Source organism: Aedes aegypti, chromosome 3 (assembly GCF_002204515.2).
Source record: "Aedes aegypti strain LVP_AGWG chromosome 3, AaegL5.0 Primary Assembly, whole genome shotgun sequence".
NCBI classification, from domain to species: Eukaryota; Metazoa; Arthropoda; class Insecta; order Diptera; family Culicidae; genus Aedes; species Aedes aegypti.
Window position 1 is genome coordinate 15,279,955 of NC_035109.1, and position 25,174 is coordinate 15,305,128.

The 25,174-nt window shown below is 38.2% G+C and overlaps 1 protein-coding gene and 1 long non-coding RNA gene across 2 annotated transcripts in view; both read left to right on the forward strand.

Annotated features, from left to right (window-relative positions):
* The first annotated feature begins 7,838 nt into the window (after nt 1–7,838).
* On the forward strand, nt 7,839–8,577 carry LOC5568053. Its single transcript, XR_002501774.1, has 3 exons — nt 7,839–8,080; nt 8,232–8,321; nt 8,388–8,577. It is a non-coding gene; the product is annotated as an uncharacterized LOC5568053 (long non-coding RNA).
* A 12,117-nt stretch (nt 8,578–20,694) lies between these two features.
* The window catches only part of LOC5568052 (calcitonin gene-related peptide type 1 receptor), a 191,613-nt gene continuing 187,133 nt past the window's right edge, over nt 20,695–25,174 (forward strand). Inside the window, exon 1 of the mRNA XM_021852253.1 lies at nt 20,695–21,333. Coding sequence (XP_021707945.1) covers nt 21,279–21,333 — 55 coding nt within the window. The 5' untranslated portion in view covers nt 20,695–21,278. The remainder of the gene's footprint in view (nt 21,334–25,174) is intronic.

Genomic DNA, 25,174 nt, shown 5'->3' on the forward strand with positions numbered 1-25,174 from the left:
GCAGCTAACGTCTGAAAAGACTTGTGAAAGATTCATTCGTATAAGCTCAAAGCTTTCCGAACGAGAAGTGTGGTTATGTGCGATTCATGTTTGCCGCGACTGTGAATCGGCAATTGCAAAAGTTAAAGAGCCACTGAAGAACAAAGTGAGGTTATGAATTTGTTTCGGTGAAGCGCGATGCTTACCGAATGAAAGGAAATGTGTTTTGGTGGTTGTCAATACAACAACCGAAGAAAACTTGTCAACATTGGGTTGACAACTATAGTGAAGTGAAAATCGAAATGTAACCACATAACCGAAAAATGACCGGAAAAAAAAGAAGAATCCAAAATTGAAGAGTGCTACTCAAAATGAAAATGAAAGTGATACACCGAAAGTGAAAATGAGTCAAATCTCGAAGAAGAGTCTTCAGTTCGATCTCTCGAAAAACAAAAGTGACGAAAATAGAACGCCGGACACTGTTAATCAGTTGTCAGAACAATTTCCATCGGTCGCTCCTGCTTTGACAGTGAATCAGCAACTCGTTGATTGGAGAAGCGTCAGGTAAAATAGACCAGGATATAATCAATAATAATGATTATCAATCAGCTTGGCGAATGCTAGAAGATGCCTACGAGGATCAACGTTTGATCATCGATACGCATATCGACGCACTGTTCAACCTTCCAAGAATTACAAAGGAGAATGGAGAAGAGTTGCGGAAATTGGTAGAATCATGTACAAAGCACGTGGATGCATTGAAAACCCATGATCTTCCTGTGGAAGGATTATCAGAAATGATGCTCATCAACATCATTAGCAAGCGGCTGGATAGAGAGACTAGGAAACACTGGGAATCGTCATTGTCTCATGATGATCAACCTAGTTATGATGACTTGTTAGAATTCTTGAAGGATCGTTGTCGTATTCTTCAGAAACTGTCAAATCATGGCCAAGCCAGTCAACCACAGACAGTAATCAAGCCCAAGCAACAGAAGGTTTTCGTTCAGACCAGTAAAGAAACATGCCCATGCTGCTCAGGTTCTCACAATATTTACAAATGTGAAACCTTCAAGAAACTACAAATCCCTGAACGTTTCGAGAAGGTGAAAAGGGCAGGACTGTGCTTCAACTGTCTTCGCACCGGACATCGTACAGTGGAACGCAAGACAGATAAGCAATGCAAAACGTGTGGCAAACGCCACCACAGTTATTTGCATTATGAACGTGCTGAAGATCCTAAGAAGCCGAGCGACAACAATCAACCGAAGAACCCTGTGCCGCAAGCCTAGATTGAACCCGAACCGGAACATCTAGCGGAAAAACGTACGATTAGCTGTTGTACGCAAGCAACGTCCGTGACGAAGCAGATTTTCCTGTCAACTGCGAAGGTGTTAGTGAGTGGATCTGGTAGTGTGACTACTACATGTAGAGCCTTGCTCGATTGTTGCTCGGAGTCGAATCTGATTTCGGAAAAATTGGCTACAAAATTGAACATCAAACCATCGGTTATTGACCCGCCGATTTTGATCTGCGGTTTAAACGGAATGACGACGAGTAGCAACAAGATTATCCAGACAAGAGTTTCGTCTAGGGATGGCAAATACTTTGCTGTTCTCGACTTCCTGGTGACCCCTGCCATCACCGAACTTCCTTCAGGTAAGATAGACACCCATTTGTGGCCTCTCCCTGCCGGCGTAGAGTTGGCGGACCCCTCGTTCAATGTTCCTGAAGAAGTCGACATGATTATTGGCGCCGAGGTGTTCTATGACGTTCTGAAACAGGGGCGTCTGAAGATTGGTGGCGATTTTCCCACACTGGCTGAGACTACATTTGGTTGGGTTGTCAGTGGACCTGTCAACACACAACGGAAGGCAGCTCCCCGCACGAGAAAACATTGTCATATTAACACGACTCAAGAGGACATCAACCAAACTCTTTTGAGATTCTGGGAGCTGGAAGCAGGATACGTTACCACCAAGATGACTGCAACTGAACGCGCTGTAGAACAACATTTCGGGAAAACACACTCTCGAAATAGCGAAGGGAGGTACGTTGTAAGGTTACCTTTCAATGATCTTCAAAATAAGCTTGACGATTCGTACGAAAATGCCAAGCGTCGTTGTAATAGATTGATCAGTAAAAAACAAAAGGCGAAACAAAAGGCGTATACAGACTTTATGAATGAGTATCGTCTACTTGGACATATGCAAGAGATAGGCAACGATCCCGCTGGTGGTTACTTTCTCCCACATCATGCGGTGTGTAAGGAGAATAGTTCAACTACCAAAACTAGAGTTGTTTTTGATGCCTCGGCGGCCACGACAACGGGCATATCGTTAAACGATACGCAATTGGTGGGTCCAACTGTACAAAGTGATTTAATCACACTCATCCTGAGGTTTTGTACGCACCAAGTCGTATTGACAGCTGATGTTCCTAAAATGTACCGTCAGGTACAGGTACATCCAGAGGACCGACGATACCAGCGGATCGTTTGGTTGAATGACAAAGGAGAGATGGTTACATTTGAGCTGACAACCGTCACTTATGGATGCTCCAGCGCTCCCTACCTTGCCACGAGGAGTTTGATACAGCTAGCCAAGGACGAGGCAAACGAATTTCCACTGGCATCGCGAGTAGTGAAAAAGGATAGCTACATAGATGATTTTATTACCGGAGGACGAACGGCTGCTGAAGTTGTTGAGACATACGAGCAGTTGCAAGCGATGCTGAAGCGGGGTGGTTTTGGAGCACACAAGTTCTGCTCTAACAGTTCAGAGGTGCTACGAGCCATACCGGCTGAGCTACAAGAGCAGCAGGTGGATTTCGAGTCATCGGAGGTAAACAACACCATCAAAATTTTAGGCTTGATCTGGAATCCTACTGATGATTATTTTGCGTTCAATGTGACGAACTTGATCAACCAAGGCACACCTACAAAACGAGTCGTTCTGTCTGAGATAAGTCGACTTTATGACCCGCTAGGTTTCCTAGGACCGGTAGGAACCATTGCGAAATTAACTATGCAGGAACTATGGCGATTGAAACTTGATTGGGACGACGAGCTTCCTGAAGAGCAGATGGAAAAAGTCGTCCATGTAACTTTTCGTGAGCAATTGCTGTCCATACGAAACATTCGAAAGAAGAGATGTGTCATTCCAGCCGGTGCGCAACGTATCGAACTACATGGCTACTGCGACGCCTCGAAACGAGCTTATGGTGCCTGCCTGTATGTGCGGTGTATTCTAGCAGATGGTAAGATCAACGTTCAACTTCTCTGCAGTAAATCTCGTGTTGCGCCTTTGAAACCGGTCACCATACCACGCCTTGAATTATGTGCTGGACTGGTTCTAGCACAACTGACGCGAAAATCAATGGAAGCGTTGGAAGTCAATTTCGACAGTGTCACACTCTGGTCAGATTCCCAAATCGTTTTGAGCTGGCTAAAGAAATCTCCGTTGGTACTCTTATGAATTCGTTTGCAATAGAGTTGTTTCCATCATCGAGCTCACACCAAACTTCCAGTGGCGCTACGTGAGATCCGAGTGTAATCCTGGCAGATGCGTTATCACGTGGAATGCTTCCAGAGCATCTAATAGAAAACCGGCTATGGTGGGGAGGTTCACCCGAACTTCGACATTCGCGATATTTGGAAGAAGAAGAGATGCCTCCCATTGACGATGAAGGCCTGCCGAAACTACCAAAAAGTGTTTTGATCAACATCAAAAAGGAGCCCGCTTTTTATTTCGCGCGAGTCAGCAAGTTCACACGTCTGTAGCGTGCATGGGCATATGTTTGGAGGTTCATCGACAACTGCCGAGCGACGAAGAAGAACTGTGGGCATCTAACTGCATCAGAGCTATCCAGACCAACTCAAACAATCGTGAAGCTGGTTCAGGAGGAAATGTTCCCGGATCTGCTCAAGGATCTGAAAATGGAGAAAACGAAGCGAAATAATTATTCTGGGCTAGCACCATATTTGGACCAAGCTGGCATAATAAGGGTCGGTGGACGGTTGAAATATTCGCTTATTCCGTACGAGGGTAAACACCAGATCCTCCTTCCAGAGAAACACCATGTTACCTTGTTCCTTGTTCGTCAATTGCATGAAAACAATCTTCATGTAGGGCAAAATGGATTAGTGTCCATTATCCGCCAACAGTACTGGCCTGTTAAGGTGGATAGCTGGACGCTGCTATACCTGCTACAAACACAATCCGCAACAATTGAAGCAGTTCATGGGCGACCTGCCTAGTTATCGTGTCACCCCATCTCCAGCGTTTTCCAAAATCGGAATCGACTTTGCAGGCCCATTCGTGCTGAAGGAAAGCGGTCGCAAGCCAAGGTTCTTCAAGGCGTACGTCTGTGTATTTGTGTGTATGTCCGTAAAAGCCGTGCATCTGGAGCTGTGCACCGATCTTCGTTCCGAGACATTCCTCGCTGCACTACAACGATTTGTAAGCCGACGTGGCCTCCCTAGTGACCTTTTTTCTGACAACGGTACGACATTTGTTGGCGCCAACCACGAATTGGCTAGCTTGCGAAAGTTATTTGAAGATCAGGCTCACACTGAGAAACTGGCTGAGTTCTGCAGTGCAAAAGGAATCATCTGGCACTTCATCCCTCCCAGAAGTCCACACTTTGGTGGGATCTGGGAGGCTGGAGTTAAATCAATGAAGCACCTACTCAAACGAGTCGTTGGCGAAACTAGATTGACCTATGAGGAAATGGCGACATTCCTGACAGAAGCTGAAGCTGTTTTGAATTCGCGTCCGTTGTGTCCCCTCTCGGATGATCCGAATGATTTGGAAGCACTGACGCCATCGCATTTCCTTATCGGACGTCCCGGTCTAGCAATTGCTGAACCGTCGTATGGTGAACAGAAGATCAACAGGCTGTCAAGGTGGCAGCACGTGCAGAGTATGAGGGAGCATTTCTGGAACCGGTGGTCTACGGACTACCTCCACACGTTACAAACCCGGAAGAAATGGAAGGATGGCGTACTAGATATCAAGATAGGATCTTTGGTATTACTTCGCGACGAGAACGTGCCACCACAGTTGTGGAAAATGGGTCGCATCGTGGCCTTGCACCCCGGCAAGGACGGCGTAGTCAGGGTGATTACCATCAAGTCTTCGAGTGGTGAATACCGACGAGCAGTAGCGAAGGTGTGTTTGCCACCAGATGTTGAATCGGACGATCCAAGGGGGGGTGTATGAAAGAGTAAAGTTTGAAATACAGTCCACATTTCTTTCCGTGTAAGTTTCTCTTTTGCATTACCTGAAAAATAAACAAACTTTGTATCTTTGTTCAGTTATAAAAAAACGCTGTACCTATTAAACGCGTTCGTGTTTTGTCTTTTAGTAAAACCGAAGAAGTCGCTGTCCAGACCACGCAAAAGTTGATTCCCGGAACACTGGCGTTACGTCCAAACTAGGACAGAGTGAATATCGTGTGGCAGGTACAAAGATACTTATTACGATAATTATGTTCATTTTGGAATAACGATCATTTTGTTGTTTCTTGGGAATTCTCGAATGTCGGATGGATTTCAGCTAATTATAAAGTAATTCTTAATTTTATAGAACAGTGACTGACTGACTGACATCCCAGATTCTCTGATTTCCTTTGGAATTCTGGAATACCTATAGTAATTCTGGGTTTCCAATAGGCATTCTAGATTTGTTATAATAATTTTGGGATTCGGGAAGCCTTTCTGGGATTCTTTTGGGAATATTGTAAATCCGGTATTTGATATAGCTATTAATCTTTTGAAATTATTCGGGTATCTTCAAGACGGTATATCTGTAAGAATCTCTGAGATTTCAGTGAGATTCCTGCAAACTCTGGTCCGAATCTTTAAAATTCTTATAATGTTTAGATCCCTTTGATTTCCAGTTCCGTTGGGATTTCAGAGGAAATCTTCAATTATAACATAAACCTTTGAATGTCTGAATGTAAAAATGTAAAAGAAAATCCTTAATTCAACCACTATTGTGAGAATTTATTTTTATTTCTAAGGATAGTGTAGAACTAGCCCTCGTGCGTTAAAATACACTCTAATAAAGATTTAAAAAAAAAAAAAAAATATTTCTAAGGATACCAGGAAACCTACCAAAATATCGAGTATACCACAGAAATACAGAGAAAGGGGGCCAGATAGCCGTAGCGGTAAACGGGCAGCTATTCAGTAAGACCAAGCTGAGGGTCGTGGGTTCGAAGGCTCATAAGAACACTAAGCTGAGAAGCAGGCTTTGTCCCAGTTGGGACGTAATGCCAGAAAGAAGAAGAAGAAGAACCACAGAAATACTAAGAATTCCATATCCATCATCGGAGTTTAACATGCTGTTTTTTTTTAATTCACAGAGGAAGCTCAACATTCTACCGCTTTCCATCAAATTCTTAGTACTGGAATCTTGAAAATGTTAGGAATTTTATAATTCCACAATTGCTGTAATCTCAAGATTCCTTCATAGGAAACAGATTTCTAGTTAAAATTCCAAAATTCTCAGAAAAATCCTTGTTGTCAAATCATTATAAAACTCACATGCACATAAAGGTAATGCTGGATTTATCGCAAATTTATACTTCAAATCGTGTAAAATAACATTATTTACATGAATTAGTGTCCAGGCGCAATTACGCGATGTATAGCGGAAATGTAGTAATATTCAAATTTTTACATGATTTGTCGTGTGAATAAGCGACAAATTTGGCATATATGCATGATTTTATTGATTTTAAGTGTCACTCTGAATGGAATTTTCTTAACGTGCAGCATCACTCTTCACTATGAATAGAATTTTCTTGACGTGCAGCATCAGTCACTGCTCATGTTCGAAAGTATTAGGTACGGGGACGGACCTGGTGTAGTGGTTAGAACACTCGCCTCTCACGCCGAGGACCTGGGATCGAATCCCATCCCCGACATAGTCACTTATGACGTAAAAAGCTATAGTGACGACTTCCTTCGGAAGGGAAGTAAAGCCGTTGGTCCCGAGATGAACTAGCCCAGGGCTAAAAATCTCGTTAATAAAGTCAAACCAACCAGTATTAGGTACTACATGTTCGAAAGGTTTTTTATTCATACCAAAAGTGTAGTAAACTTTGTGGATTTTGTTTTTGAGTAGATGCTACATGTAGTAAAGTTCAACGCTTTTTATTCATACTACCCTAGGACATGCTACCCAATGTATCACCTGTTCCAGTTTGGAGACTTTTGTGGTCGTTATGGTGGCCACATATATCAGTTTCGATAGGAACCTCAAAGGGATATTTCCAAAATAGCATGCACTGATACCTTTCGACAGCTCAAAATTCATGATTTTCTACCCAGAAGCGAATAAATGCCATATCATGAATTATAAAGTGGTTCTGACCCTTTTCTGACATTCGCTTACAGATTCCGATAGGGCTTCAAATGGCCATTTTTGAGACCTCTTGTTCATAACATCATTTTTCGCACAAAATAGAATATATCTTTTCATATGTTTCCGGTTCTGTTTGGTCTTCCGACCCAACCGGAAAAGAGCCTTTTTCTCAACTACCGTATGAGTGAGGAACTAGTCAAATGTGTTAAAATTCACGTTAACCTTTACGTTACCGACCTCCGACATGGCTGTTTCAAATAGCAGCAATCTCGTCAATTTCCAGTCGATTTTTTTGAATCTACCCTCAGTTGACTTTTAAAATGTACTGTAAATGATCAAGATCCCTCGTTTTACGCACCGATTCAATTCACGAACCAATTCAATATACAAGCCCCCAATCTAGTTCGTAAATTGAGGTTACAGTGTATTTCGAAAACTAGTTCTTACTCTTCAAAATTTTGATGATTGAAATTTTAACTAATAATCTCAAATATAAGAATGAATACTAATAAAACGCTTAAATCGAGCTTATCCTTAAGGTGCTTATCTTGCCCTGTCTACTTGTGTCGTATAATAATTATTTAGTTAGTGGCCACTTTGAGGTTGCCAGAACCTAAATATATGACAGGAAAATAATTCTCGGCCTATGCCTTTTCCAGGCTCAACGGACTGGTGTTCTACTAAACGAGTTCATCGAATCCGAAATTGACGACGATGTTAATCAATGCGTGAGTTAAAAAAAATTGTTATTCAATAAAATAGGATGCAACATCTAGTTCTGAGTGTTTTATAACTTTAAACTTTACTACTAAAAGCAATAGAACATTGAAAAGAGGTGTCGCATCCTAGTATTATTCATACTGAAGTAATATATTGCAGATTGAATTCTTTTCTCTGGAAATGTTGCACCACAACTACAAGGTAGAGCTCTTTGGGTTATTTTCCGTGGATATGTCACTAATTTATCAGGTTGGTATACATTTTTTTAGTTGAGATTAAATTGCACTGTTATGTTACGTTAATTACATATTTCAGGCAGTAGCTACAATGACCGGATACCTCATCATAATGGTGCAAGTGGAATTGTCTGAATAAACGGAAAGTCATACATGACACCATAGCGTAGTATATTTAAACTCCATACTTCTAGCATGAACATGTTAAATCAAAAGTTAAATCAATTAGGAAAAACAATACCCCAATCAAACTATATTATTCAAGCGAATGAATGTGATTTTCTTTATGCCAAATGTCCATACTTGAATAATACCTAAAGCTAAAATGAGAACCAGAGTATTTCTCACTTATCTCTCTCTCTATAACAATCATGATCAGCAACACATCATAAGAGTTTGTTTATCGTTTACTGCCACAGCTCTGATTATATCGGTGGGATAATAGTGCATGACAAAACAGCTTTAGGATATTTCGTCGAAGACATTTGGTCGAATGACGTTTGGTCAAATGACATTTGGTCGAAAGTACATTTGGTCGATGGGACAGATGCTCGAATGAACATTTGGTCGAAAGGCTTTAGAACATTTTCTTCAAAGGATTATTTTTAAATAATCGATCGAAATTTCTTTTTTATTAACATATATAAAACAAAACTAGGATTTTTGAACAATGGATGATCTTGCGTTTTTTAGCAATCATACCCTCATGAGAAGTTAATAACGAATTTATGATAATTATTATCTACGCTCTACAATGTGGTAAGTATATGTACTAGAGTGTCTATGAGATAAGTTATTCTTGTAAATGTGGTTATTCCTAAGTAATTTTTGAATTGGAAGACGGGAAGAAGTTCAGAGATAATCGTGTCCATTTATTGCTCAACGTTGAAAACATAATAATTTTATTAATTTACTTTTTTTTCAAAATATCATCATTTTTTGAAAAAAAAAACCTTCTAAATATTTCCGTCGCTCAGTTTTTGGAATATCAAACATTGTTGAATTTATTATTCTTTCTTAATGTCATCGTTCACTGTTTCTCCGTCGAGAAAAGAAGCCAAAACTCGTTATCAAAGCGAATCGATGCTACAGAAGGACAAATAAGTCTTAAACCGTTTTAGTTACTGCGAAAACCTCTGCTGGCAGCTGTTACCGCTAGAAGAGAAGTGAATCATTGCTTTCATTGAGGATGTTCTTCTTTCAGCATTGACTATTTCTTGAACTAATACTAAAAAGCTGTATATCAATGATGATTTCTCCTTCTTCAAGAATAAGCTGTTCTTTGAAATTAATTACAAATGCATGCTAACGATAGTCATTTATTGTTTTCAATTTCGGCCAAACGGCATTCGGCCAAATGGCGTTCGGCCAAATGACTCGGAACAGTTTTAAAACAATCAACGATCATCAATCCATGAATTTAAATTGCTTAGGATAAAATTAGCGTAAGTTTTTGATCAGGTGTAGAATGCATTTCAACTCGAAGTCCGTCTGTCATGACATCAGACATTATGTCGGAATTTCTTCAAATAATTTAAAATTCCCGTATCATTATATTTGCTTTCAATAATATTGAGTGATTTTCTATTGTTCTATGGCAGACAATATTATTTTCATTCAATGAAACAACCTGTGTATGATGACACATGAATCTTTTATTGATTTACGACAACAAGCAAGTTTTACGCACTAAATCTTTGGAGCACAGTCCATCAGAATATGTTTTTTGAGTCGGTCCGGTTTTGTACGCTCTTATTCAGCGTGTTCCAGTTCACTGGTCATTTGCCGTTCACTTTTCACGTGCAACGAAAATGTTTCATTGCATCCAAATGGCTCGTTATGAGAACAACCATCTTATTAGGGCTGGCAACAATTATACTAGGAAGTGGATACATTTATATTTACATGCCACGACTAAGTAGATATATGCTCCATGATGTACTCACTGTCATACAAATCGCAATCAATTACTCTATTGTTTTGTCCTCATATTCAACAGTATTGCTGTTTTCGAACAAACTTGGAAATATTCTCAATCTGCTTTGTGGCTTGTTCTCTAATTTACTATACGAAAAAATAGATTTCGATTACAGGCTACTTAAAAAGTTTCAGTATAAAATATTGCTCGTCCATGGCGTTTTGTACATAATGGCGAATGGTCTTTATCTGGTAACCTCTCCTGACTACAAGAATACACAGATTCATGTGCTCGTACTTCACTTCACGGGAGAAATTCTTATGTTCGTTCCTCTTTGCTTGTTCGAGTATTTTATCATCGTGGGATCAGTATTGTATCGCAACATCAACCATCGAGTAGTCCATACCATTGGAGTGCTGCGTGACTTTGATAAGAACGCTGCCTACTGGGACGAGCATAAAGTTCAGAAATCTAAAGTTTGTCATAAACTGGCGAAACAATTACTGGATCTTTGTGAGCTTCATCGGAAAACATCAGTAGCTTTGGAACAGATATCACTTATGTTTTCCCTTCCGATCATGCTAGTGTCGATGTACGAGTTCATACTGATCACATCATCGGTAATATCACGAATTGTATCAATAATCTTAAAGAATTGTGAGGACGTTATTTACAGATCTATTATACTTACACGGCAGTCTTGGATGACCTACGCGTTGGATATCCAACCAACTACATTGGTTACTCAAGCACTTTGATATATGCGTTCGGTTTAGCATGCCAAGCCTACTTCAAAGCATCCTTTTGTGAACAGTTCACCCGACGAGTAAGTTTAGATCGATTTAAGTTTATTTTGAATATATATAAATCTTTAATATTTTCAGGCGCAACGAACTGGAAATCTGCTGAACGAGTTCATAGATTCTGATGTTGATGAAAAAGTTGAACTTTGTGTATTATAAGTAGATTTGCAGCGACGGTCATGTCAGTTTTATCAAAAATATTTTGTTCTAGGTGGAAAATTTTTCGCTGAAATTGCTTCATCAAAATTTATCGATTGGGATTTTTGGATTGTTTGCAGTGAACATGAGACAACTTTACGAGGTATGATAAACGCACGGTTGTTCGACTATTTTTTCTAACCAATCTTGAACAATTACAGATGGTTGCGGCTATGACGGGTTACCTTATAATTTTGGTACAAGTACAAATGACAACTGATGACTGATGAATTGAGTGCAAATGATGATTGGTAATATTTTTCATCTGTATCGGTCTCATTCCGTTTTAATTTCTAGTAATAAAGTCGTTTCAAATTTCCAAGCATTGGGAGGATAATTTTTATTGTGATAAAAAATTTGCAATATATACCTAGTAGATTTTACCGCTTTTTTCCAATGGTAGTCTAGATATATGTTTGTCTGCGGCCAAATCCTAGTTGCGATACTGGTGCAAGAATAAGGAAGGGAGAATCTTGATGGACGAACATGAGATGGTCGAAGATGCTGAGCAGTCAACTTGGATATGATTTCTTATTATATATACATGATTGGAAATCCTTGAATGGCTAACCATGTTTTCGAAACCACTACCCAATGGCCATATTTACGAAGATTTCCAACGAAGCTTAATGTGTCCGGCGGTATCAATTGGTTATAGTTTCTAGGAAAATTGTAAACATCTATAAAACTTCAAAACGCACGAAAATACAAGTGACAGAAAAAAAATGTGATTTGGACAAGGCCATAGAAAATCAGGTTTTCGTTGGCCAACATGCATGGCCATGTTAATTTCTGAAACTAGACCATGACTAGACATGATCCATTTTTCGATAAGTTATAAGCAATTGAATTCAGGCAACATTTTGCCTATCTCAATCATTATGCCTATTGTCATGTTGCTCCAAAACAATGTAGAAAATGTGAAGAAAAGGGAGAAAATTTAGACTCCTGGCAGGAGATTTTATGCTTGTTGTGATAAATCATATGTTTGGAAGAAGGTGAAGTAACAAGTTAAAATATTAGCAGCTTTTTCGCCACCAATTGGTATAATATTTAAACTAAAAAAACAGTTCTTATTTGAAAAAGGAAGAATGTTAATTGAGAACGTGATTAACTATACAATGATTTAAGTTTGGAGAAAATCTTACCAGGTACACCATCAATAATAGGCAGTGAGCCTCAGTGGGTTTCTTTGACGATGTCTAGTAGTATCTTCGAAGCGTTCATAATGTGAAATTAGATTGGTTTCTGTGTAAGATTTATTGTGATAAACTTAGTGTTTTTTTTTTTAACTTGGAGGAATTTGTAACAGTTTTTTGGCAGATTCGTTTTCAAGCTCCCTGTTTTTCTAGCCAATTATGTTGCTTCCTGCACATTATTAAATGCTATAAATGGCAACATTTACATGAAAAATTCACATAAAGTATCACCTGAATGTTCAGCTTGGGACATGTTTTATGATATGGAGAAAGTACGAAGTAGAAAAAAAATGAGCAGATGGACTGCATTGAGAGCTAATACGCAGAACTGTATAGACGTTATCAAAAAAAAAACATAAACAGAGACTTTGCACTTTCCCACCCACTTTTTCATTGCTCAGATGCTGAACCTCACGCTAAGAATGGTTTATGCATTGACAGTGTTAGTTACACGGAGCTAGAAAATTATATCAACATTTCGCAAATCACGATAGCCAAAGAAGATCAATTCAAAAAGGGTGATAAAATAGATCGTTTGAGGCGAATCATGTATATTAGAGTGGTTCAAAAATTCGTTTTTGCTCCACACCGCTCATTCGATTCTAGATCAAATTCTGAGTGTCCTCCCAAAATTTGAACTCATTTGGATGAAAACTGAGACTGCACAAGTCCTTCTAAGTTTATATGGGAATTACTATGGGAAAAGCAAGCAATTCATTCAATCGGTCATATTTTTTGCCCAAGTGCTGTTGGGGATTAGAACTACATTGATACTGGGAGATACATTCATCAGCTACAACTTTGCTGAAGACCGTTTTCAAATCGGACGCCTCAGTAATTAGTTATTGATTTATATCCAGTCACAAATTCTTCAGCAGTGCTCATTCAACTTCTGAACAGGCAACAATGCTGCACCTGGCGCGAAAGATAGCACGCACAAATCATGGTTACTATGTCTTACTGCATATATCCAGTGATGCCCGCAGGACAGCCCATTAATAATAGCCAAAGTTTTACAACTCATTCAAAAATCAATAACTAATTACTGGGGCGACCGATTTAAAAACGGTCTTCGGCAAAGTTGTAGCTGACTATTGTATCCCACGGTATCTATCAACGTAGTTCTAATCCTCAAGAGCACATGGGCAAACACTATGACCGATTGAATGAACTGCTTGCTTTTCCCATAATAATTCCCATGTAAACTTCAAAGGGCTTGTGCAGTCTCAGTTTTCATCCGAATGAACTCAAATTTTGGGAGGACACTCAGAATTTGATCTAGAATCGAATGAGCGGTGTGGAGCAAAATCGATTTTTTGAACCACTCTAATGTATATGCACAAAGAGTTCAGAAGCCAATGCATTGCACTGTGCTTCTGAGCTGCAAAAACATGTTTATCTATGAACTAATCCGTTAAATTTTCAATCAAAAATTTTCAAATGATGTTGTAATACTTATAATTGCTAAGTGGCTGAAACTATTGAACACTGCATGTGGTATTGGAAATAAGCCCCCCTTTTTAAATACATATTTACTGAATTAGTCTTTCACTGCTAAACCTGTGCCGAAGGGAGCACAGCATCCCCAAAAGAAAAGAGCATCCAGAAGAGCGCTGAGAGCGGATTCGAGGCATTTCCATCTCTACCACCCACCAGTTGCATATGGCATTCAGATATAGCACGATGTTGGCGCGCTTTTTCCTACGGCTTGAAAAATTCGTCTCGTCCTCTCGGAAGCACCGTTGGCGTCGCACACTGGTACAGACTTAAGAAATAATGGCGAAAAATACTTATTCTCAACATTTGACAAGTTTTTATAAGACAAGTTTGAATATCTATTAGGCATAAACACCACGTTTTTATTTCCACAGATAAGGCAGATTGAGGCTTTCAACCTTATCACAAAATGAATGTTTGGGCAAATCTTGACGAGAAGAATCTTCTACCATCGATTTCTTTGTTTTAGAAGGGCATTTCAGCAAGATATTTAATCAATCAGAAAAAAAAACTATGATTATTTTCATGTTTTTTTAGTTTTATATAGTTGACCGTTTTAAAATTTTGCACAAAAAATATGATTGGTATTATTTTGGAAATTTAAACCATAGTCATGATTACTGTTGTTAAACATACCATTGTTCCAAATACCGTGCATCTGACCCCGACTGCCGAGTGACATTTCGAAACATCTCTCGATTGAACGAACGAAGCGCATCATAATCAAAACTTAAGGTTTGTATGATTGATTGGGAAAATAAAATATACATTTTACTTGGCCATTAGGTTCTATTTTGTTATGGCTATATCGGTCATGCGACTCAAAGGTAAAGGGGTCCATAGAAGGTTTTTTTTTTGCAAATGATAGAAATAAATAGGTGGATAGGCGTCGCAAGGGAGCGGCAAGATTTAAATTTTATTAGGTGGTGAAAATTGAGCAAGCCATTTTAAAGTCAGTAAGCTTTGAAGCGTCCTGTATTCTACCTAGCTTCTCTACTGGAGAAGGGTTGGCTCAAAGCGTTGAGCGTTCGAAATCATGGGTAGGACAAACGTTGGCAAATATTTTGGGCACAGTGAAGCAAAGAAAAATTTTCACCCTGAAAAGTTACAATATTTGAGGGTCCCAAACGCAAAGGGATGTAAGTGATAATTTGGTCAGTTTTGAGTTGAGTTCTAGTATTTCCAAGCGTTCTAACGTTATTTTCAGATGATTTTTCCGCTCAACAGTAAAAATAACATAATTTTTAAAAGATTAGCTTTTTTTGACATACATTTTGAAAATCATGAAAAATTACTGAAAAAAACTTTAAAGTTGATTTTCCCAAAACTAGGTTTTTAACACTGACACCTCTTTACTTCTAACATTCTTTTTTTATGCCAGTGGTTACCATAATACTAAGAAAGATTTTTGTTTTTCAAATGGTTGATAGCGACTGAACCCGTTGATTATATCCTAGAGTAATCTTTGATAAAACTTTGGGTAAGTTTTGAAGCCATCATTAATGAGCATTGATTTCTTAAACAAATCCTTGTCTCTTGAAGAAGTTTTTGAAGATTTCCTAGATAAATTTATAAGATAATAAATAAAATCAAGCAAATTTCGGAATAGTATTCCGCTGTATTTTCTAAAGAAATTTATCGAAAAACATTGAAAAAAATCTGTAGGAATGATCGGAGGAATTTGTTGTAAAAATGCTGTAGTATAAATTTATGAAAGAAACTTATATAAACTTTCGAAGCCATTTTGGCATGGGAATTTTAAGAGAAACTTTTTAAGAAATGTATGTTAAAATTGCTGGAGTAATACTTGGATGAAATGCTGGAAAAATCCTAAAACAAAAAGATTTGTTCGAAGTACCCCTCAAAAAATTTTGGATTTCTGGGAGGAAACGTGGAAGAATCCTTGAAGGAATGCATATGAACAAACTGAGGAGTTTTTGCAGGGTTTCTTAAAAAAAAAAAACTCATAAGCTATTTTTTCAAACACCCTGGAATAAAACTTTGTGAATATCCTCGGCTTGACCAGATAATTCGGTTGAAGGGTTAGTGAAAAAATATTTGGAAGAAATTCTAGGATAGTTTTGGAAAAACAAAATCAAAGTAATACCTGAGGAAATTCTTCTAAGCATTCTTTACATCACCACTGGTAGAATTTATGGAAGAATTGATAGAGAAATCTCTATCCCCCTATGGTGTCTTTAATCCTCCATAAGAATAAGTACGATATTGATCGAGTTTGTATATTGAACAGATGATAAATAGTTTAATTTATTTTTCAAGTTTTTTGCTGATCTTGTTTTTTTTTGGTTGAATCGTGGATAGGACAATGCTTTGACTGTCCTACCCAGGTGTTTTTGTGAGTAGTACATGCCCTACCTGTCCTACCCACTTACCGCGCCACTGATAGAAAACATCTAACAATGTGCACAAACATCATGCGAGGCGCTGATCTCCAACGTATTCCGGAATCAATTAGTGAATAAAAAGTAGACATAGAAGGAATGGTCATCCTCCAGGAGAAATTTACGTTGAAAGCATGAATAAATATCAAAAAATTATTTGGCTAATTTCCAAGAGATTTGTAGCAAGATTTCTAAATTCACTGTACGACATTCCATGAGGAAATTTATTTTAATAAAATTCTACAAGGAATATCAAAGGATGGCTTCAAAAATTTTTTTACAATTCTATTGGAAATTATAAAATTTATTTTTAAAATTTCTTTTAAAAAAATAAACATATTTAGTTGTTCAATAATAATTTGTTCAGGGTTTTCAGGAATTACTAAGGATTTCTCCAAAAATAGTACAAAAAATTCTAGGAGTCTTACCAAAAATGTCTTCAAGATCATCAAGCAAGGATTCTATTCGCGATTTTTTCAAAGAGTTTGTCAGCAGTTTTTCCAACTTTGCTTTTGAAGTTCTTACTAAAGTTCATCTACAGGATTGTTTGAAAAATCGCAGCAAAAAATATATGATTTTTACAGGTGTTACTTTAAGGATTTCTCGTAATATTCCACAAGGATTTTAAGAACAATTAACATGAATTCAATTGGAAAAATGTTATTCATGATTTCTCAAAGAAGTTCTCCGAAGATCTGTCTGCATTTACATAGATAATTGATTTTAAGATTTCTCTAAAATTAAGGAGCAACATCCCGCATCCCTTCAAAACTCTCTCGAAAATATTTTATTTTGTTTTTATATTTTTTCAAAAATACCTAACTAAGAAATGTTTAAAGAATTCTAACACTCCTATAAAGTTCCTAGCTTTCATCTGTTCTTTAAAAAAAATCTTACGCGGAAATACTCAATGATTTCCCGAGTAATTTATTCGGGGATTTCTTGGATAATTATATTATTCTTTCCCTAATTTGCTTCCGAAAAAATAACCAGAGATTCATCTAAGTATTTCCCAGAGATTTTTTTTTATTAAACTGTACTCACCATCCTTTTAGGATTTATTTTATGGAATTTGTCATCAGATTTACTAAGATTTTATAATTCATTTTTAAAATTCTCAAAACAAAAAAATCTCCAGAAGTTCCATCAAGTATTCTTTAAGGTTCTAGAAAAAAAACTCCAGAAAAAAAAAATAAAGAACTTTTTTTCCGAATGGTGATTTTTCCAAAAATAACAATGAAAAATTCATCCACTCCCCATTTTTTGCTTCAGATCCAGGAATACCTTAACATTTTAGGGATTGCTTAACAAATTCCTCTACGAATCACTTTATATTAGATTTCTGGAGAAACATATACTCTTTTATTTTTTGAGTAAATTGCACCTTAAATATAATTCGGAAAAAATACTTAATTCCTGCCGTAAAATTCAAAAATCATACCGTAGAGCGTCTGAAATATGTTGACAATTTTCCTCACCGATAAGCTTAAATGGTCCTTGTGGGATTTAATACAAAAATTCTTGTTCTTTTTCTTCGTTTTTTTATAATAGAATTGGTTGGTGTTAAAAGGGTGGTATTTTTACTGAAAGTATTTGTAATTAAAATCTTAGATAATATTGTGTATGAACTCCGAAGTTTCATGATACTGTGGTGAAAAAAATGATGTAGAAAGAACCAATTTTTTCCTGCCTCTAAAAATTTCAAACAAACTTTTTTGAAGGGTCTACTATCGATTTTTTTGTTATACTGTAGAAGTATTTTTTTATTTTTTATTTTTCAAGGACTTTAGCTCAGATGTATTGTGGCAAAATTCGTAATGTAATGTGGGGAAACTTTTGCCTTACTTTGAAATTTTGTTGAGGAATTCCTGATGGACTTTCAGAAATCAGAAACCATACGTATAAGAATTCTGTAGTTTTTTTTAAACTCCCATCATTTACCTTTCTTAGATTGTTTAAAAAGGTAGCTTTTGGAGTATGGAATGATTTTTGAACGAAGTTCGTCGAAGCGTCATGTGAAGGAAGGAGAAACAACAAAATGTTCAATTAGGTTGAACTTGAAAGATAACTTTTAATATTTTCTCTTGAAGTAAATTACAGGATAGTTAGAACATCTTTAATAAATTTACATGTAAAGCTTTTTTTTTAAGAAAATCCATCAGAAACTTCTTTAGAAATTATCTTTCCAATCTCTCCTTGCTTGACTTTCTTAACAAGTGGTTTAAAAAAGATCAATACAAATTTCTCAATGAATACCTTCATAAATCCTTTCCCCCTTCCCAGTTCATTTGCTACATGTTTCCCTACAGATTCCTTTATCACTATGCTAATTTCGGAAGTAAAAGTTTTTTCTGGGGTATTTCAACAAATTTCCTCCGAAGATTCAAAGGTAAGAGACATTTAAAAAACAATTGTCTTTGCAATTCTTGAATAATCCGGGAATTTGAAGCAAAATTTCTAGAAAAGAAACATAGAAGAATTTTTGACGGAATTTATGATTTATTTTGGAAATGTTTCTTTAGGATTTTCGATGAACTTTGCGGAAGAATTTGTAATAAAATTTTTAGGAAAACTATTTGAAGAAATTCACAGAATAATTTCTAGTAGAACTTTCAGCAAAATATCTCAGAATTAGATTTGACGGAAGCAATGATTTTTTGGAGGAATTGCGAGGGAAAACTTCTGAAGAATTATGGAACATTTTTTTAGGTTAATACGGGAACATTTTCCAGAATCAATATGCTAATAAAAAAGTAGACAAAGAAGGAATGGATGTCCACCAGGAGGAATTCGCTTTTGAATAAATTCCACAATATCATTTGACTAATTTCCAAGAGATTTGCAAAAGTTCTTAAGCCACCCTCCAATATTCCTTGAGGAATTTGATTGTTCTAAAATTTTATAAAGTATATCGTATATAAGTTTTGCTACAAATATGTTGGAAATTGAACAAATAATTTATGAAATAATAAGTTTTTTTTGTAAAAATATAGTTTAAGCAATAAATTTATTCAGGTGACAATACTTGAATCAAAATCAAAGAGAGAAATTATTGTTGAAATAAAACACTATGATCGTTTTTAATACATTTTTTTCACACCAGGTTAAATTTCTGCCTTTCATCTAAAAAAACTTGCCCATGCCAAAATTCCTTGAAAATTTAGCCTTATTTTGTGACAAAAATTTCCGCTATGTATTATCTGAGAAATTCCTTTAGAAATGTTGTCTTTTTTCAATAATTTTTTTCGGACATTATACGCTAGAAGTTGATGTATGGATATCTTTAGAGAATTCTCATAAAGGAAATCATAATCACCCCACACCTTGAGCAGGGTATCCTAAAAAAACATGAGAAATCAGAATGCAGTGAATATGCTTTTTCATACTGAAACAACATTATTTGGATTATTCAGAAAGGAAACACATTTTGAAAATAAAATTTCCAGGATACTGACGCTTTTTGTAACAAGGTATTTTTTGCAACAGAGTTGCCGAAAAATTGCGCTTATCGCATACAACAAGACTCTAGTTCTAACAGAAACCGATCGACTGTTAAGCTTTCGATTGTCGCGCGATTAATCGAAGCCAGAACAACCACGCTGATGCTGTATAAGACAAGCGAGGTTTTCTCACTATAGTTGGACAACATAAAATAACGTAACTACTGAAGCGATTTTTTGTTTATAGCAAGAGTCATCATGTACATAAATTCAGAAGATTTTGCTTCATGTTAAATTGTTTTTTTTTTTTTTAATAGGCATCAGAAATTCTGGGGGGGGGGGGGGGGGGGGGGGGGGGTTGCTGGATGATTCTGGATGGGGCCAGGCCCCCCTGCCCCCCCCCCTGTTCCTACGCCAATGATGCTATGTTTTGCATTGATTAATAGTTTATTTACCGTAAAACACAAACCTGTTCATTTTACCCACAGTTCCCCTAATCAGTTGGTATTTGTAAAACAGATAATAATCAGCATTTTTACAACTGAATTTTACAACAGATTTAGTTATATTCGAATTTAATGATCAGTCTGAATAATTTTGTTGGACTGTTATCCTGTCCCGAATTGAAACAATCTAGTGCTTTACCGGCAAGCATGGAACTGCCAAGAGAGAGCACAGCATCCCATCCGAAAAGAGCACCCAGGAGAGTGCTGAGAGCAGATTCGCAGCATTTCCGTCTCTGCCACCCACCAGTTGCATGTGGCGCTATCGGTATCGCCAAATTTTGGCGCGCTTTTTCCCATGTGGAGAAATCCTCTCGTCCTTTGGAGGCGTCGGCGTTGGCAACCGGTGTGGCGTCGATGTTGAAGAAGGATGCTGCGACGTCGAAGTTAGTTTGGCATTGAACTGAACCGTGTGCATCAAGGTTACCGCCACAAGTCACGTAAGCGAATCCGCCAGTCGTCCGTTGTCTGTGGGTCGAATCGGTTTGAAAGTTCCAAAGTTCCTTCACTTTTACGATAGCACTGATAAAGATGATTCATAGTGAATCCATCAGCCTCGCGGTGGCTTTGCTCTAGTTTTTTGATAAATTGATATTAGATACGGATTGTTCTGGATGGGGAAGGACGCCTCTCGTGAGAAGTGTGTCAATTAAGTGGGCAGCAAACAAATATCGGAAGCGCAACAATGTGACTGGACTGAAGTGAATCAAGAAGGGCAATATGTTTGCGGTCTGATTGGCAACCTGTAGCTAGCGGCGGCAGTGGGATAAAACGTTAATAAGATCAAGAGGGGTGATTGATGAAAGAGTGCTGCCCCGAGGGAAGCAAACCTCAACAACAGCCACAGCATGTTCTTCACATGGAGAATATCAGCTGTGAAAAAGTGAAACGCGGGCCGGAGTGGATTGTGAAATGTTGTTACGCTCGGATGTGTAAGTTTGTGATTTATCTGCTAATGCTGATGTTGTTGGGCTGAGACTGCTCCTATCGTGGATCTGCTGCTGTAAAGGATGATCGAAACCATAGAGGAGCCACAAAGGAATCAAACGGGATTATTTGCGAACGGTAAATAAATTTAACCACCATAAATTGGGTTTATGGGCTCGTACTAAAACAGATGGGTTGTGGGAGGCTATAAATTTATGAAATGTAATTGTAATATGTGGAAAACCGGGTTTAAAGACTTTCGGTATTAACTGGTAAAGACGTGTGTTTCAGTTCGCAGTAAAATAACAACTGTTTATTCTTCTGATAATTTCCTCACAAGACCCTACTTTACACTCAGTGTACTCAGCTTAAGGCTGAGAACCCTTCCAGCGGGTTCAGCGGTTTTACCGCATGGCTCATGCCATTACAGCTCCTTCCCCCTAAAGTAGAAACATGCAACAGTCTTATAAACGCATAATCAAATTCATTTTCAACCTTACTTGCTATTTTACAACTTTCAGAATGCTAGATCAAATTTACAAATTGAAATTTAATGCTCGAAATGTCAACAAACGATTTTTAAAAATTAATGCTTAAGAAATCGAAAACTGAATGAACTCAGTAATAAACAAAATCTTGTAATCTTCGCTTCTTGTTCTTTCTCTTACTATGCCTATTCACTGTAGCACTTGAAGTGGGTCGAACATCCTCAGGGAAAGCTTCGATAGCCTGCTGATTAGAGGCCGTTGCAGGGTCCAACGATTCAACATTCTGATAGGATTGCCGATCCAACCGGGAAAACTCCTCGAATAAAAGGGAGTCGGCAGCAAAGCCGTAAAAGTCTGAATCGGAATCCTCAGACAAGTCTTCCTCATCTCTTTTTCGTTTGTTGCTGTTGCGTGACTCAATGTTGTTGCTTGGCTCTGTTGAGGGCTGTGTCGGACTCTCTCCATTCAAAACAAAACGACGGGCATGTGGACGGCGAGAGTCCTGAGGGATCTTTAGCTGGCGTTTATGCGCCGAAACGATCCGGCCGCTCAGTGAAATCTGTAAAACGTTGGGAGAGATGTGCATTAAATATTTTGCAGGTAACCATTGTCTAATGTCAGTTTTGTTTGGGTTTTTGTAAAATACTAAATCTCCATTACGCAAGTTAGTTAACAGGTCATGAGTTTTGTCAGTTTTAGAAGAACATGCACGCTGGTCACCATCATCTGGTTCTGTCAAATTGTACTTAAAACTATGCTTCGGGTTAATTAAATCCAACGTTGTTTTTGGCCTTGAGGAGAGAAAGCGTTCAGAGGGAAAGGCATTGTCAGAAGCTAAGCAAATGTTCCTGTAATTCATAAGAAAATATGAAATTTGTTCTTCCATATCCAATTTCCTGGTTTCTGGGTCGAGCAGGAACTTTTTCAGGACATCCTTAACTAAGCGCACCATTCGCTCTGCCTGGCCGTTGCTTTCCGGATGATAAGCTGGACTTTTCATGACAACTACACCCTGTTCCTTAAAAAAGTTGACAAAGTGCTCAGAATTAAACGGCGGACCTCCGTCCGTGACTAGCACGTCCGGTAAACCAAACCTAGAAAAAACGCTGAGAAAAACTTTGATCACCTTTTTACTGTCAGTTCCGGTTTTCATCTGCTCAACCTCGACCCATTTGGTGTAGCTATCTACAATTACCAAGAACACCTTTTTCTCAAAAAAGAAAAAATCAGCATGTATGCGGCTGAAAGGTTTCTTCGTAGGAATCCATGGTGTGTACGGAGCACGTTTAGACAAAGCAGTAGTTTCCTGGCATACTCGACAAGATCGTACAAACTGCTCAATATCTCCGTTCATTCCGAACCAATACACGGTCCGTCTGGCGAGTTGCTTAATCTTATGCATCCCGGAATGATTTCTATGGAGCAACTTCAAAACCTCTCTCTTCATGCAATCCGGAATGACGACTCTATCTTTGAAGAGCAAACAGCCGTCCACTATTTCAAGGCCCTGGTGATGCGAGTAAACGCCCTGGAATCGTTTCTCCAAGCGGTTCGGCCAACCTTTCCGTAAATACTCCATAATCTTCAAAAGAAACTCGTCTTTTTCCGTTTCAGCGGCTATCGCCTTATAGTTTAACGGAAAGTCTCCAGTAAAGTTTAGGCTTTTGATGTAATCTCGGTCTAACTCCTTAGGAACTTCCTGAGAAATAGGAAATCGGGAACAAAAGTCCGCGTTTCCCATTTTTGCTGACGGTCTGTAGACTATATCATAGTCATAGATTGAAAGATCTATTACATAGCGCTGAAGTCGTGTGACTGAAAGAGAATTCCTTCCTTCTTTTCCAAAGATTCCAATCAGTGGCTTGTGGTCGGTGAAGATTGTAAAACTCTTCCCATACAGGAATTTGTGAAACTTTTTCACCGTACTAACGACAGCCAGCGCCTCCAGATGAAGAATGGGGTACTTTTTCTGGGCGTCATTTAGAGAAAATGAAGTGAAAGAGATAGGTTTCTCTTCTCCATCAACTACGTGGGCAATTACTCCCCCGAGGCCATAATTACAAGCGTCTGTTACCACAACCACAGGTTTGTCAGGGTCAAAGTACTCTAGAAGATTTGGTTTCAATAAAAACTGTTTGCATTGGTTAAAAACCAAGTCGCAATCAGCATTCCAATCGAACCGAACGTTCTTTTTCAAAAGTCCATAAAGAACTCTAATCCGGGAGGACAAATTTGGAATGAATTTCGAATAATAGGTAATTAAACCTAAAAAAGCCTTAAGTTCAGTAACATTTTGCGGAGCGCGAGCTTCGCGAATAGTCTGTACTTTATCTGGGCATGGAAGAAGACCTGCATCGGTCAAAACATGACCCAGGTAGGGCAAATTATCAACAAAAAACTTGCACTTCTTAAAGTTCACTTTTATATTGACCCTAGCAAGCCTCTCTAGGACCAAAAAAAGTTTCTTTCTGCAGTCATCAAAATCCCTACCGGCAATAAGAACGTCGTCCAAATAACAGAATACATTTTCTAACCCTTTCAACACCTGATCCATCACTTTCTGGAATATTGCGGCACTCGATGATGCGCCTTGCGGCAACCGGTTATAAACGTAGAGGCCTTTAATAGTATTGATAACCATGAACTTTTTGGATCGCTTTGAAAGCAAAAGCTGGGAATATGCTCCAGCAAGATCCAAAGAGCAGAAAACTTTAGAGCCAGAAAGTGCAGCAAACAAATCTTGTGGTAATGGTAGTGGGTATTTATTAGGGATTATTAATTTATTGATTGAGACTTTACAGTCTATCACAAGTCTTATTCCTTTATCTTTTTTGATCACCACTACCACCGGCGAAGCCCATTCGCTAGCCTCTATCGGCGTAATTATACCATCCTTCTCTAAAGCGTCAAGATGCTCGACAACCTTATCTCTCAACCTTAAAGGTACCTCGTACGCCTTCTTAAAAACAGGGGTATCATCTTTGAGTATCAAATCACCCTCAAAACCAACGATCGGATTCAATAGTTTCTTGTCAAAAAGTTCTGGGAACTTACTTTTAATTTCTTCGACTGCTTCGTCCCTCGCATCAACATCCGTCATGGCATTCACGCGTCGATTTGGCACCACCGGTCGAGAAAAGGTGTCTCTCCATCCACTGTAGAAGATATCCAACCAGCTGCGACCCATTAGCGGCACAAAGTCCTTGTCTCCATGCAGCACAATCAGATAAAGCTCCTCCGTGATACCGTTAAGCCGTACCGAGACCCTCGCTTTTCCCAGAATACTGAGTCTGTTACCATCGATAACGTATAGTCTCTGGCGACTATTCTCGATGGAACATTTGTTGAAATTTCGCAAGAAAAGAGCCTCGGATATCACGCTTTCAGCGGATCCACAGTCGATCTCCATAGTCAACCGCATTTTCTGAACTAATGCCTCGACATAACATGGTTCATTCACTTTACTTCTGACATTTATCATCATGCATGGT